The following is a 16,450-nucleotide window of genomic DNA, read 5'->3' on the forward strand; positions in this document are numbered from 1 at the left end:
GAAGTTGCATGAACACTTCTGAGAGAGAGAGTTGGGGTTTTTAACACTGCCTATAACAATTTCCCAGTTATATCAGTTTAATGTGTGAGGAAAGCCTAAAAATAATGCAGGTCTCAGATATTTACCACTTTGGTGAAACCCAAGACCTCGTGTATGGTGTTGTCAAACCTACAAACATAATCATGGATGGCGAACCGGGATTTGGACCCACAATCATAGGTTTCTAGTAAAGCTCCTTCCCAGCATGTGACACCTTCGTTACACTCTCGGTAACATCACTGCCACCAGTGTGGGTGCGGCCATTACAAGAATCTTGAATTTGCCCTCTAACTCCAAATGTAGTAACGTTCATACTTTTGTTTATGTCTTTGGGAATGCCATCATATTTCAATTTGAAAAGGTTCGCGACTGAGCATGTTTTCCAGATGAATTTACTTTGTTGTTTTAATGATCAGATTGGTTTGAGATTGCAGACTAACGGAAAATCAACTAACTTCTCCCATACATTCTTACTATATCAATAACACGATAGTTTTAATGAAACAGAAATTCAAATTGACAAACAAAGAAAGTAATTTATCAGCGGTAAGTGTATTCGGTGTCACGATAGTCGTCACTTGTTTGTAAACATAATGGTCATTCGGTTGCAAGTTCAACTCCAAGCATGGTTGTGGCCACCTATCACAGTGGGGAGTTTTGACTGGTGGCAGTGATAGTATAGAGAGCTCCGCGAATGGGCTATCGCTGTGAGGAGCTTGGTTTCTAGTGTGCCCAAGGTATGCAACTCTGCACGGTGAATTGCAACGTCTTAGCTGACTAGACCACCCATGCCACTGAAAGATTCTGAATTAGAATGTGGTTACCTCAGCATCAGAAACGAACGGTTTTAGTCAAGTAGTCCTTATAATGATAACATATAGCAAAAAAAAAGGGCAAATTTCTATCAGTCCTTATGATACCTGATGATTGGACAATTTGGCAAGGACTACAGGACTAGTGCCAATATCTAATGCTGTTACCTGCTGATAACAAACAGACAGTCAGAGAAAACTCACTTGTCATGTGCAAGAGTAGAACAGCTTATTCTTTTAAAAAGGATTTTGTCTCTCAAAGTTGTCTGGGCCAACTTTCATCTTGCCTGGCACACAGCAAGGTCAAGGTATATAGTAAGGGCATATCTGGGTTTGACAAAAATTACTATTTTGATGTTGTACAATACAATTCTATGCTAAGCAGCAATACACTCAACTCTCTCTCACACACTCATGGCATGTGACTGACTGACCGCCACTGTTGTATGTGATGTTGCAGCTGCTGATTGAGTGGGGATGTGACGTCCACTGTAAGAACAGCCGCGCTCAGAGTCCACTAGAGTGTGCCAAGAATGATGACTTCAGGAAATTCCTTATAGGTGGGTGTAGTGAGGCTTGGGAAATTCCTTATAGGTGGGTGAAGGAAATAAAGAACCCTTTCCATATCCAATAGAAATCTCTGCATGAAGCAGTCGATTGTACGATTCCGACTTTATCATGAGCATGTCTTTGTGAATCACTATAAAATAGTAATGATACTAGGTGGTGTTCGCGAAAAGGTGAGCGTATCCTGCCCCATCAGTGGCACCCATCACAAACACATGTAAAGGCAAGTCAATTGTTCACCTGAAAAAACATGTAAACACATGGTACAAGTCAAAATAGGGAATTGCATCGGACATCATTTGGGTCACTGATGTGTCAAATTTGGAAATGTCCACCACTTTTTGAAAGCTTTACTAAGGCTTGGGAAATATCTTATAGATGGATTTAGTAAGGCTTGGGAAATATCTTATAGGTGGGTGTAGTGAGGTTTGGGAAATACATTATAGTAGGGTGTAGTAAGGCTTGGGAAATACATTATAGGTGGGTGTAGTCAGGTTTGGGAAATACATTATAGGTGGGTGTAGTGAGGTTTGGGAAATACATTATAGATGGATGTAGTAAGGCTTGGGAAATACATTATAGGTGGGTGTAGTAAGGTTTTGGAAATACATTATTGGTGGGTGTAGTAAGGTTTGGGAAATACATTATGGGTAGGTGTAGTGAGGTTTGGGAAATACATTATAGGTAGGTGTAGTGAGGTTTGGGAAATACATTATAGGTGGGTGTAGTAAGGCTTGGGAAATACATTATAGGTGGGTGTAGTAAGGCTTGGGAAATACATTATAGGTGGGTGTAGTAAGGCCAGGGAAATATCTTATAGGTGGGTGTAGTAAGGCTTGGGAAATACATTATAGGTGGGTGTAATAAGGTTTTGGAAATACATTATTGGTGGGTGTAGTAAGGTTTGGGAAATACATTATGGGTAGGTGTAGTGAGGTTTGGGAAATACATTATAGGTAGGTGTAGTGAGGTTTGGGAAATACATTATAGGTGGGTGTAGTAAGGCTTGGGAAATACATTATAGGTGGGTGTAGTAAGGCTTGGGAAATACATTATAGGTGGGTGTAGTAAGGCTTGGGAAATACATTATAGGTGGGTGTAGTAAGGCTTGGGAAATACATTATGGGTGGGTGTAGTAAGGCTTGGGAAATTCATTAAAGGTGGGTGTAGTAAGGCTTGGGAAATATCTTATAGGTGGGTGTAGTAAGGCTTGGGATATACATTATAGGTGGGTTGCGAAATATCCCATATGTGGGTGTAGTAAGGCTTGGGATATACATTATAGGTGGGTTGCGAAATATCCCATATGTGGGTGTAGTATGGTTTGGGATATACATTATAGGTGGGTTGCGAAATATCCCATATGTGGGTGTAGTATGGTTTGGGAAATGCCTTTTAATATTGGTTGACTGGCTGACAACATATTCTATGGTTATACTGCTTCAAGTGACCTGTCAACTTTGAGAATCACAACAAACAGCATGTCTCAAAATAGGAATGTTATTAAAGTTGACGTTTCCAACGGGAAGATTATTTGCACACTCAGGGAATCGAAAAACACTGACTCTTGTAAAATCAGTACAACACTCATCTCCTGTAGTAATCTCTAAGGAACTATCACTGAATCTGAGGAACAGTTATACAACACTCTACCTGCTCTGCACACAGGACTCTACGACCACTACTCCACCGTGGTCCCCAAGATCATGAACGGAGATGTGCAAGCGCTGGACGAGGCCATCAAACAGCATGTTACTGGAGAGAAGGAGTTTGTCAGTCTTACCAGCAGGTGGGTGCAAGTCTCATAGTCATGGAGATGTACTCCCCCAAAACTCAGACAGTTTACCAAGCACCTGCACAACATCTGTTTAAAAACCTTCAGTGGAGCCTCATTGTATCATGCGTTTTTGTATCCTTAACATGCACTACATGAAGTCCAAAAGATAAAATTAAGGGACTGGTCATTTATTAAGGGGGGGAGTGGATTAGTGTTAGACAGTATCATATTTTTCTGACTCCTCCATTTTTATGTAATATTATTTTATCCCAACCAACCCAAATGGTTTTATGCTAAGTAATACTGAGCTACTCAAAATTAATTGTATTTCGTTTTAATGATAATAATCTGAATATAAAGTGCATAACTCCATACACAATGTCTGATCGAAGCGCTTTGTTATTATAACCCTGGTAAATGAATCAGTGTGCACATTCTCAGCTCCTTAGGGAGTATACAACCCAAGCAGCCTGTGAGGCACTCGAATGTTGACACTCACATTACCATCTCATCCTACCGGGTACCCATTCACTCAGTGTCAAGCTAACTGGTTAGCAATAAATCTGTTAGACATTGTATGAAAATCTTTTGTCTGATATATCAAAACATATTCAGAGAATACATGGTTCATGCACAAATGATTCCGTGAAGATCTGGGTAAAAAAGTCTTCAGCAACCCATGCTTACCGTAAAAGGCGACTATGCTTGTCGTAAGGGGCGACTAACAGGATCCGGTGGTCAGGCTCGCTGACTTGGGTGATGCATGTCATCGATCGCAACTGCGTAGATCAATGCTCATGATGTCAAACACTGGATTGCCTGGTTCTTACTCAATTATTTACAGACCGCCCTCATATAGCTGGAATATTGCTGAGTGTGGCGTTTAACAACAAACAAACCTAACAATGCTGAATCAGTTCTGTGGTCAATGCATGTTCATTGATAGTTGTCTCCGTAGCTCAGTGTGAGACACGTATGATGCAGTGTACCGACATAGATTGTGTGACTTCTTACATGGTGCTGATGTCACTTCCTGTGCAGGTGCATCAACGGCAGCACGCTGCTGCACACCGCAGCATACTATGGCCATCTGGATGCAGTGAAGGAGCTGCTGCAGCACCGCGTGGACATCAACCTCCAGGACTACAAGGGTGCCACGCCCCTCCACCGCGCCAAGGACCAGGACACCATACAGGTACGTGGACACTCTCACTGTTGCAAGACCAGTGGCATGCAGTGTTGCCATGGCTACACTTTGGCTGTTGTTGAGAGTGATTCAGTGGCTGAGTAGCAAAGACTTAAACCATCAGACTAGTTGCTGTATTCATTGTCAACTTGTTGATTTGTTGATTCTTTCTGGTGAAGATACAGCTAAATATATCAGTGTCAAGACAACAGAGCTTCTTCTACAACCCACATTGGGTCGAAAAGACCCAAGTACCCATGTTTGTTGCAAATGTTGACTAAAGAGAGGACCCGTGAAGATCCAGGGTAAAATAGATCTTCAGCAACCCATGCTTGCCGTAAAAGGCGACTGCTTGCCGTAAAAGACGACTATGCTTGTTGTAAGAGGCGACTAATGGGATTGGGTGGTCAGGCTCGCTGACTTGGTTGATGTATGTCCACGTATCGCCATTGCGTAGATCGATGCTCATGATGTCAATCACTGGATTGTCTGGTCCAGACTTGATTATTTATAGCTGGAATAGTGCTGAGTGCGGTGTCAAACGACAAACAAACAAACAAACTAAAACGAGGATCACATATGACGAGATTGAATGTCATTAGACCCAGACAGCGTGGATCATTGCAGTCTATTACAGGAGTAGTCACAGTGCCGTTGTGGTAGGCCTGGAATATTGTTGACTGTGACATAAAACTTTCTTGACTCACTACAAGCTTATCATCAGTTTATAAGAAGAATGTATGATTCTTTCTGAAAATGGAGGCATTGGTGGCCAAGTCATCCTTTTGGCACACCAGAAACCTATGATTGGGGTTCGAATCCTGTTTGCCTCAGATTATGTTTCTAGGTTTGTCAGCACCATACCTGTGCTTGTGGGTTTCACCTCTGAGACCTGCATCACTTCGGGCATTCCTTCAAACTGACTCGCTGTGATATTACTGGAATACCGTTGAAAGCATCTTCCCGACTCTAAAAGTCCAGTTTCCACCCTTGCCAAACTTGGCTGGAATCTCTGGGCTCAGTCACAACGCCACCAGTGCTATTACGAGTTATGTACCTTCTAGGCCCCCCCCCCCATTGACAATCAGATTCCACCTCTGATATCACTTGTATTTGCTTAATACAAAATGACGGTCTCATCGATAATCAAGATCGATATTGTAATAAAAAGGGCCTTACTTCGCGAGGTGTATCTGAGTACCTTGATTAAAAACATGAAAATATTTGAAAAATATCTGTTGAAGCTAAGTTAACGGTACACATGCATTGCAAATCCTGCAATCGACTGAAATCTGCACGTCAGTTTACCAACCAGATGTTGATTTCGTTACTCGATTTTGATTGGACTACGCAGACTCGTTAGTCCAGCCACAGTATAACTCCATAGTTCCAGCCTAGTTCAGCAAGGCTGCAAACTGGACTTTTATAGTCAGTAAACTCCCTTGCCTTGGAAAGATGAATTGAAAGCGGCATATCACTCACTTTCTGAAAAAGGCTGCTTTTTTTCTTTATTCTGATGATTTGTTTTAAATGATATGTTATGCAATTTATGATAAATGCTTTTCTAATGTGGAATGGTTTGTCAGAATGATCTCTGTGACACAAATGAGAACTTGAGTGTGATGGTAAAGAGGATGTTCTGTTATCCTCTCATTATGTTGCAGCTGCTGCTGGAGCACGGAGCTGTCATCAACGCCGAGGATGCAGAGGGCAACACTCCGCTACACGTCAAGTGTTACGGGGAGTCTGAGAAGCCCACGGAGCTTGGCTGTATCGAGACGCTGCTCACCAAGGAAGCGAATCAGATCAAGAGGAACAACAGAGTAAGCTACTTAAGCACTCCCTCCGCTGGACGCCTCACCGTGTTGCTTTCTTACTTGTATCTTGTTCTTAACAGAGCTACTGATAAGCTTTTTGTTATTTGGGTATTTTACCCAGGGGGGTGATTTTGATTGGGTATTCACAAGTTTAAGAGGGTTTTCAATTTTTTTTACCCACCTGTTTCTTGACATTTAGTTATTTAACTTATTTAAACCTTATTTGGAACCATCCCTGTAAATCATTTAAAACTATATGAATAGTAGTATACCTGTCTGCATCTGCTTGCCGCTCCCTATCCGGGAAGCCATTTTTAAGATACAACATGTTGATTGACAAGGTGTAATATATGCAATCGTTTTATATAATAGTTATAATACACAATAATTTTATTTCAATAGTGGATTTATAGTTTTTGTTGTGTATTTGATACACTAGTATTTGATTTGTCTGCGTATTTCAGTTCATTTAATGCGTATTTTACCCAAATATGCAGCATATCTCGAGCTCTGCTTAAGAATTGACGTCCTCTGTTAAGGGCATGATATGAGTCAGTATCATAAATCCTTATAGTCATTCCTCATGGGGATTTCATGGACAGGATAGATCCCCTGTTCTTCAGGATTGTCACAAGAGCAAACTGAGAAGTAGGGACTTACTTCTCACGATGAATAAACCACTGTTTCTGGCCAAGAGTTGAGTATTTACATACCACAATCACATGCAGTAGAACACATAAAACAAACACAGATAGAGCTAACAAACGGATACAACAAACTGTTGCAAAATGCCCTATTTTCTCCTCTGTCTTATCATATTAACTGTACGTATATAACAAACTCTCTACAGCGAATCCCCGGTTGCGTCCTACCAAAAGACGTTAAAACACGGTACTTGTTGTTACCCTGTCTGGTGCTCGGCATTAAGGGGCTAAAACAATGACTGGTCGCCTAGGAGTCAGTATACTGTGTCTGAGAGGGGAATTCATGTTAAACTGCGGCATGGTATCTCAGTGGGCTAGCACTATAAATCGGCATCAGTCCAGACTAGTACAAGCAGCCACACACACGCATGTCGCTATATAAGTGCGATAATCTTGAACGCGATGTTAAACCCAATTACACTTCACTCTACAGCGAACTAACGTATATAGCAAACTAATATCTGATCCCCGACAAGCCTAAATATCACTAATTAGTGACGTGTATAGCAAACTGAGTATCACTCAGTGTCAAATGTCACTGACAATTGGCTATATGCAATCACCAGCGAATCAACACAATTGGGGTGAATCAACACAATCAGCAGTGACGATTTTAACTTTGTTTAACTTGCTTTGTGTTAATCTTACTCATCTTCCGATCCACTGTGGGGCGGTCGGGTAGCCTAGTGGTTAAAGCGTTCGCTCGTCACGCCGAAGACCCGGGTTCGATTCCCGACATGGGTACAATGTGTGAAACCCATTTCTGGTGTCCCCCGCCGTGATATTGCTGGAATATTGCTAAAAGCGGCGTAAAACCATACTCACTCACTCGCTCCGATCCACTGCTGCACTGTTGAGTATACATGTATTGTAGCCTGTGGTTCTATGTCCAGGGTCTGCTGCCGATCCACTGCTGTGCTGTTGAGTATACATGTGTTGTAGCCTGTGGTTCTATGTCCAGGGTCTGCTGCCGATCCACTGCTGTGCTGTTGAGTATACGTGTGTTGTAGCCTGTGGTTCTATGTCCAGGGTCTCCTGCCAATCCACTGCTGCGCTATGCAGGGACGTATTGATGCAATGCAGATGCTGCTACAGTTCGACACATCGGGTCAGATCACCAACACTCTCAACAACGAGGAGGACAGACAACCTCCCAGCCTTCTCCATCTTGCCATCGCCAACGACTTTGTCGAATGTGCTCACTGGTGAGTGTGTGTGACAGTAACATTTTTAACATTCTTTGGCCAGTATTGCCGCAAGGCTAATCAAGGCCATGAAAATTTAAGAGGTTTGACTTGAGGTCTGCCCTGCCTTACTGATTTGCCCCATGATGTTTCAGGCTTAAATTGGTCTTCAGCAACACTGCTTGTTGTAAGGGTAACTAACAGGACCGGGTGGTCAGACTCTGCAACATAGTTGATGCATGTCATCCTATCCCAACTGCGTAGATCGATGTTCATGATAATCAACAAGCTAACAAACAAATGATTGTCTTGAACAATAGCTATCTCATTATTGTTTTGATGGCTTCACTGTAATATTTGTTTGTTTATTTGTAGTTTGATGCTGCACTCAGCTTATTTATTCCAGGCATATGATGGCAAAATGTAAATAATTAAGTCTGGACCACACAATACAGTGATTGATACTTTGAGCAATGATCCATGCCGTTGAGGTACGAAGACACACAATCAACCAAGTCACCAAACCTGACCACTCAGTCCATTTGGTCAACTTTTCCGACAAGGTTGCTGGGGATCAGATCTAACCCTGAAACCCCAATGAGTTGAATATAGCTGGAATATTGCTGAGTGCTGCATTAAACAAGAAACAAGCAAACATACACTCATTTAGCATACACACAAAAGCCCAGGAATTAACACGCAATGCCTTGAAAAAACCTGGAATTTGCAAAAATGATTATCTGAAGGCAAGCATAGGATAACTGCCTACTACTCAATGTTTACTGCTTGATATCATGTTGTGACATTCAGAAGACAACTGTGTGCCTAAATCCAGTTTACTAGGTCACCTCTGAGCACAGGGTCAGTACAGGAGGTTCGATGGGAGTGGTCTCCCCTTAGATAAAACTGTCCAAGCTCCTTCCCAGCGCGTGACACTTTCGTTACACTCTCGGTATCATCGCTGCCACCAGTGTGGGCGGGGCCATTTCAAGATGCTTGAAATTTGGCCTGTAACCACAAACATATTAACGTTCATACTTTTGTTTATGTCTTTGGAAATGCCATCATATTTCATTTTGAAAAGGTTTACGACGGACCATGTTTTCCAGATGAATTAGCTTTGTTGTTTGTATAATCAGATTAGTTCGAGATTGCAGACAAATGGAAAATCAACCAACTTCTCCCTTCCATTCTTACTATATCAATGACATGATAGATTTAATGAAATAGAAATTCAAATTGACAAACAAAGAAAGTTATTTAGCAGGGGTAAGTGTATTCGGCGTTGCGACAGTTGTCACTTGTTTATAAACATAACAGTCATTCGGTTTGCGAGTTCAACTCCAAGCATGGTTGTGGTCACCTATCACAATGGGGAGTTTTGACTGGTGGCAGCGATAGTATAGAGAGCTCCACGAACGGGCTATCGCTGTGAGGAGCTTGAAAAAACTGTCAAACAACTATTCCCAACTCATTTAATAAGCTATGAGTGAGTGAGTTTGGTTTTACGCCGCTTTTAGCAATATTCCAGCAATATCACGGCTGGGGTCACCAGAAATGGGCTTCACACATTGTACCCATGTCGGGAATCGAACCCGGGTCTTCAGCGTGACGAGCGAACGCTTTAACCACTAATAAGCTATGAACTTCTACTGAAGCTATACCTGTTACACCTGTTACACCTGTGTCGATAGATCATACCAGCACCAGGTAGCAGTGAATCCTGCTGCCATAACCGCAATGTGTAGACATGTGTTTGGTGCATGGCTTTCTTGTCTTTTCTTGTTGACTGTGTGTTGTTATTTCTTCAGGCTGATGGAAAGTGGCTTTGTGTTCAAGGCGAAGGAGACAGACATCTTGATGAGGAGGATCTTGACAGAGCAGATCAAAATGTGAGTCAGTTGAATGGGAAGGTCATTCTAAATAAATGTGGAGAGTGTCGTTCCATATACTGTATTTAGGCTACACTTTTTAATTTTTTTGTTTTACTGATTTATTCCAGCTTTTCCACACAAGATTGGTCGAAATAAAAATAAAAATAAATAGCTATGTCAAGCATTTATTTATTAAATCACAAATAGTTATGTAGGTATGGATTTTATATATAATATTTTTTATTGTATAAGAGGGTTTATATTATTCATGTTATTAGAGAGAGACATAAAAATTTTTTATATTTTTATGTTAATTAATTCCTGGATCTACTTTTCAGTAGGAGCGGTGTGCCTGTGAAACGAAAAAATATAAAATTGTGTGGCCTAAAGTGCTCACAGTATGTATGTCAGGAAGTGTTTAGTTAGGGCTTGATGATGACCTTAATAAGTATGACAGTGAATGCTAGTGATGCGGCTTCTGTAGTGACACATCCTCATCCCTCTGTTGCAGTAACAGTCGAGCCGATGCTGTCAAGTTTCTCCTGGAGTGTGGTGCTGATCCCAACCCTCGCTACCCCGGGGGGAACAGGTGAGGGACGGGGACATGGAACGTGAGACAAGGAAACATAGGTCTAGACCCGTGAAGATTCCGGGGTAGAATAGGTCTTCAGCAACCCATGCTTGACGTAAAGGGTGACTATGCTTGTCGTAAAAGGCGACTAACGGGATCGGGTGGTCAGGCTTGGTGATGGACTTGGTTGATGCATATCATCGATCCCAATTGCGTGGATCGATGCTCATGATATTAATCACTGGATTGTCTGGTCCAGACTCGATTATTTACAGACAGCCGTCATATAGTTGGAATATTGCTAAGTACGGCGTTAAACAACAAACCAACCAACCAAATATAGGTCTACCGTGTCAGTTTGCAACTTTCGCCACTAGGCCAAAGCCTCACTCTAGTAAAATTCTGTCCCGTGTAGAAAATATAAAACATCAACACCAGAGAATAACCAGTCTCGATTATCCACTGAAACAGATTCCTTTGGGCATAAAATGTACAAAAGCAGTGAAAATTATATGCAGGAATCATAGAAAATCAGTGATGACACCAGGTGTTCATGAAAAGGTTAAGCACGTCCTGCCCTACTGGAAGAACCCGCCTCTCACACAATTTGCATAACAAAATAATGTTTGTTTGTTGCCTGATGCAGTATAGCTACTCAGTCTAAAAATAACTTTAAAATCTACTGTAAACGATGCTTTTAGCCAAGTTTGGGCTTGCAGACTCAAAAGATTTTGGCACAGACTAGATTGTATTGGAATGAGATGACATAAAAAAATCAATCTATTCCAACAAGACTTTCAAAATGTTAATGTAATGATGTAGATAAAACCATGTTATTTTCCGATAGAATCTATTCATTTAACAGAATATTTCCATTAAGGTTTTACTTGTGAGGGTATATGTGAGCAATATCTGGAGTATTGATGTTAATTGCTTTCAGTAGAACTCAGTGTGCAATTTTATGTCAGTTTCATTTTCAAATATATGAAACAAACACATCATTTAGGGCTGCATCAACTGATCAGTGACCTGGGGTCAAGCTAAAAGACAAGATTAGCTGGGGAGTGGTCAAGTGACCACATGGTCATTGAATAGGTCATTAGTTCACTGTTGAAGCTAAGTTAGGATGAACAATGAATGCATTTCAGACTTTATTTAAATTTTCTTTTCATCTGTATTCACCTATAACACTCATCACTTACTTGGATCCCAAAGGTAGCATTGTAGCGAGGGATCAGTGTATTTATTTTATTTTTTTAGTGATTATTACCCTCATGTGCTTCCGTATCATAAATATCATATATTAGGAATGATATGAAGAGATCACTGATTAACACAAATATTATATATTAGGAATTGAAAATCTGTACTAGACTTGCCACAGGCTCCCATAATACTATTTTCATTCCTAATACAATGTATATGATATTCATGATACGAAAACACATTTGATTAAAAGAGATGCTGATAGCGTCAAAAATGGCAAAGGAAAAAAATGGATTCCAGGTGTTGATAAACTGGAACGTTTGTTTCAGACACGTTTCCTCTTAGGAGCAAATGAAGAAAGAGAAATGCATAGTGTGAGATGAGAACTGTATATAAATATACAATTACCATATTCAACGTAATAAGTGCCCACAACGATATTTGCTAATATATTGGCCAGTGAACAATCCTAATTAGCACCCCTTCCGATTGATCAATGTACACAAGACTTATATATTCGCATATAATACGCACTCGTGTGTTATATGCACACTAAATTATGGACAATTAAAATGTGGAAAAATATATCTGTCATACATAAACATTTCAGGCTGTCAGCATAAACCACGAAATTTGTCTTTTAACTCTGTTTTTTCCACATAAATAATATTCTAATAAGAGCCCCCTATTGCTAATTTTGAGAGCACCCTGGGCGCTTATTACGTCGAATACGGTAATTGTAAAAATTTTAATTACCTTCTCATCCCCAGTGCCCTGCACTATGCTGCGAGTCTGACTGGTCCCACTGATGTCCTGGAGATGCTGCTGTCGTTTGGCGCCGACGTTGACCAAACCAACAATGAGGGCAGTACACCTCTGTTCTTTGCAACACATGGCAACAACCAGTTTGCCGCCTGTGTCCTCATTGGTCAGGGAGCCAATGTCCGACAGAAAAATATACAAGGTGTGTGATCCTGTCTGATAGACGTATGATTGGCAGTGAGTGAGTGAGTGGGTGAGCGAGTGAGTAAGGGAGTGAGGGAGAATAGACTATGAAATGGTACATTGTCTGTCATCTGTCCTTCTTTCTGTTAACGTTAAACTTAAAGAAATGATGTGATATGAAATATTTTACCTAACAGAAACTGCTTTTGGTATACCAAATGTGGTGATACTTTACTTCTGGATGTGACAGAAATATTCATTTGTCTGTTTTTCTATTGACAGGGCTGTCCGCATTTGACAACATTGTAGACTTTGAGGAGTGGATCGAGTCTGGCTACTTCACTGATGATATCAGGGCAAGACTTCAAGGTACAAGTCATAAGTCTTCCGGGTCTCGAGTCATGTTGCTTATACCTTGGAAACTAATTGTATTGTTAAAAAACTCATGTTAACTATAAAGACCAAAACGTCATCCAATTCTAAAATGACTTCACAATAGTATTTCTCAACTGAAGTATGACAACTTTACCAACGTCTATATTGTATAATCTTCTTGAGTAAGAATATTGTCCTTTTCAGTTTTCACAGTGCACCAAATATTGATGGTTATCAGGCACTGCCTGCATCAATGAAACACACCAATGATGGCATGGTATTTCTTAGTGGTGGGGTGATATACAGATGCATCGGTGGATCGCGATTTTTTCCTTTTTGATACAAGTACCCATCACAGTTGCATACAAAGTAAAAAATTTCGATTCTGACCTTAAATGTTTGCTTTAATAACTGTTCCATTAAACATTAATCAGTAGTGCAGTAGTGCAAGTTAATAGGGAAAAGAGTATAGTTCATGTGTTGAGTGAAAAGGAGGTGTACGCCACTCGTGAAAATATCACCTTTTCCCCCGTCACGAGATGAGAGAAACATTCTATTTCACGAGACACATGGAATATCCTATTTATTATATACTTTTTGTGCAGTTGTCTACCGGAAAATTAAACTTGTTCATTACAAATGTAAAACCTTGAAACGTCAATTCTCCCTACCTGATGCACAGGGACAGTTCACCACCTCTTGTATTTGCCACTTAAAAAGTAGTTTCGTGTTTGCAATATCTTAACAAATATAAACAGTGTGCCAGGTATTTGGCCATCCTGTCTATGAAAAAGATGGCTTACGCACTACAGATAAGAGCACATGCAAGTATCATGATACATGTCAGATCGTGAGTAATGTATCGTGATACGTATCGGATCTCACAGTTGGTGTATCGTCCAGGCCCTAGTATTTCTGCTGTGGATCAATTACAAGTGCAGACACTTGATAAACACACCTTTTGTTGCTTGAGGAATCGTTGCCTATAAAGAACAAACAGTTTCTATAACTCTTCTCTATAGTTGTAATATTAGGGAACAACCATTTGAATTTCAGTAGGGGGTAGTATGGATGGGTGGCTGGAAGAGCTTAGGGGTGGGTAGGGGGTGTAGGGGCTGAGGGGTTGGTGGGGGGTGTAGGGGCTGAGGGGACAGGATATTGGTTTGAGATCAGCATTTGCTTACTAATGTTTAGGAGCTCAATGTTTTCCAACACCAACAGGTGCTCAAATTTTGTTTAAAGTAAATAAAAATAACAAACTGTTTTTATAAGACACTTTAATACACCACTGCAAGAAAAGGGCTTATTTATTGTTTTCCTAATGTTACTCCTCTATGTCAGATGTCAATTATACAATGATTATTTTCAGCCTTCAGTCTGAAACACGCGAGGGACCTGATCCGAGCGATCTCCAAGCGAGTGAAGCCCAATCCAGTGATGATGGCTCGCCAGGACCTCGCCCGGTCAGCTGCGTTGATGTCCCAAGTGTCCAGCAGTCCCATAGCCTGGACACGGTCCCAAATCTCCATCCCATCTGCCGGGTCCCAGAGAAGCCTTCTCCCACCCATCACGCCTGCCATCACCTTCTAGACATTACATGGGTTCATACAGTTGCCATGGTTACACATAGTTGCCATGGTTACAAGCAGTTAAGCATTGATGAGTGATGATTCTTTGTACTACACTGAGCAAGGGGTAACTCTAAACTCATGTTAGTGACTTGGCAAAAAGTATAATTATGTCTTATAGTTATAAGATGGCGAACCAGAATTTACTTCAACATTTATACGGGGAAGAGGTCCAACACCATCTTTCTGCCTTGAAATGAGAAATAGTTTCTTTTTAAGCTGACAGTCATTTCAATTGTTGAGTCCATTCATATTGTTGATAAATATAATTTCTTGATAAGCTATGTGATATGGACATTGTGTCTCAGACACATGATCTCTTCCGTTTCCAAGGGACCTGCACAAATAACCGGTTCCAAAAATGGAATGGTAAAATAATTGCAGCTATTGAATGAATATGCAAACGAGAAAATGAATGACGATGTGGAAGTATATTTAGTATCCATTGTATGTCAATAACATTTTGTTCATGTCTTTGTTTATATTAATCGTTTGATTAATTTGATGCCATCAACGATCAATTTCTTATCACGATCATCCTGGATTGATTTTGATACAGTTCAGGGCCCCGTTCTACAAGTTGCTGCAGAGCTATGTTGTTCACAACTCCTATGCTTTGACACTGACTTTTGACAGTCCTCATACTAAGATGTTGTTTTAACCGGGGCCCTGTACTCGATGTACCTGATGTCTAATGTCGACACTATGACAGGGTTTTGTCCTCCACTATGTACATATCCCACTGCCAACATCTCTGTATTCGGAGGTGTATCATGTAGAGTGGTCTGCTTGACGCCATATATCCAGCATTAGGATATAAAACAGTCAACATTTGCTAAGGATAAAAATAGTCATCTTTAGTCAAAGATGTGATCCTTTGCAAATGTTGAGTAGAATACCTAATGGCTGTTTATTTTGTAAGCACTCATATATATTATGTATATCCTGCTTTGCTCAATAATGTGTGTATATCTGTATGTACTTTGAATATTCAATAATTTTATAAATTATAAACAAATTTACAATGATTGTATCATTGAATATAATATATTCATTATGATGAACTAATATTGATATTATATTTTTACTATATATGGAACAGGGCCATATACCAAGCCCAAATACATATATCATTCCTTCTTGCCAAATTTTACTTCTGAATTACTTCATACCAAAGAGTGTGCATGTTTTAAAATGGTTGCTTTCTGCTTGTGAAAGAATGTTGCATAAGATTCAGTACGAAATAAACTAGAATAACATTCCCATCGAAATCCTTTCATTAATCTGGGTGACTGGAATTTTTCACCCAACAGACCTGGATTTTTAACAAAAAAGTCTGTTAACTTAGAAATATTAAAGTCGAGGCAAAGACTATTCCTGGTCAATTATGTTGATGCAGTGGACTTCGAGCGAACCAGTTGAGTAGGGCAGTGTGTGAAGATTGGAGATTCATAAATAATTTGGGAGGTGCTTATCTAAAATAAAACCAAGCACTGGTAACTTTTGGATACCTGTACTCATTTTTGGTCTATCAGTTTCACAATTGTTTTCATGGGACCAACATTGGTTTCATTATTTCCAGTTTATTGAATCAGTTCAAATTAGTTGAAATATTTACTTCTGTGTTCAAGGTTGTTTTTTTACATATGCTAGGGGGCACGGGTGGCCCAGTTGTCTAAGGCGCAGCAATTCGCTGTGCAGAGTTGCATCCCTTGGGCATACCAAACACCCCAATTATGTTCCTAGGTTTGTAAGAACCATACCT

The 16,450-nt window shown here is 40.4% G+C and overlaps 1 protein-coding gene across 3 annotated transcripts in view; it reads left to right on the plus strand.

Moving 5' to 3' along the window:
- The window catches only part of LOC124113460 (ankyrin-3-like), a 39,287-nt gene extending 22,846 nt beyond the window's left edge, over positions 1-16,441 (plus strand). For all 3 annotated transcript variants that reach the window (XM_046473809.2, XM_046473810.2, XM_048386348.1), the window contains 10 exons: positions 1,312-1,411; positions 3,087-3,207; positions 4,237-4,390; positions 6,046-6,204; positions 7,932-8,107; positions 9,898-9,978; positions 10,472-10,549; positions 12,508-12,701; positions 12,965-13,051; positions 14,427-16,441. In XM_046473809.2, the coding sequence (XP_046329765.2) occupies positions 1,312-1,411; positions 3,087-3,207; positions 4,237-4,390; positions 6,046-6,204; positions 7,932-8,107; positions 9,898-9,978; positions 10,472-10,549; positions 12,508-12,701; positions 12,965-13,051; positions 14,427-14,647 (1,371 nt within the window). In that variant the 3' untranslated portion in view covers positions 14,648-16,441. The remainder of the gene's footprint in view (positions 1-1,311; positions 1,412-3,086; positions 3,208-4,236; positions 4,391-6,045; positions 6,205-7,931; positions 8,108-9,897; positions 9,979-10,471; positions 10,550-12,507; positions 12,702-12,964; positions 13,052-14,426) is intronic.
- Positions 16,442-16,450: the final 9 nt, after the last annotated feature.

The sequence above is a fragment of the Haliotis rufescens genome, unplaced genomic scaffold (assembly GCF_023055435.1).
Source record: "Haliotis rufescens isolate VD_foot unplaced genomic scaffold, xgHalRufe1.0.p SCAF_6, whole genome shotgun sequence".
Classification (NCBI taxonomy): Eukaryota; Metazoa; Mollusca; class Gastropoda; order Lepetellida; family Haliotidae; genus Haliotis; species Haliotis rufescens.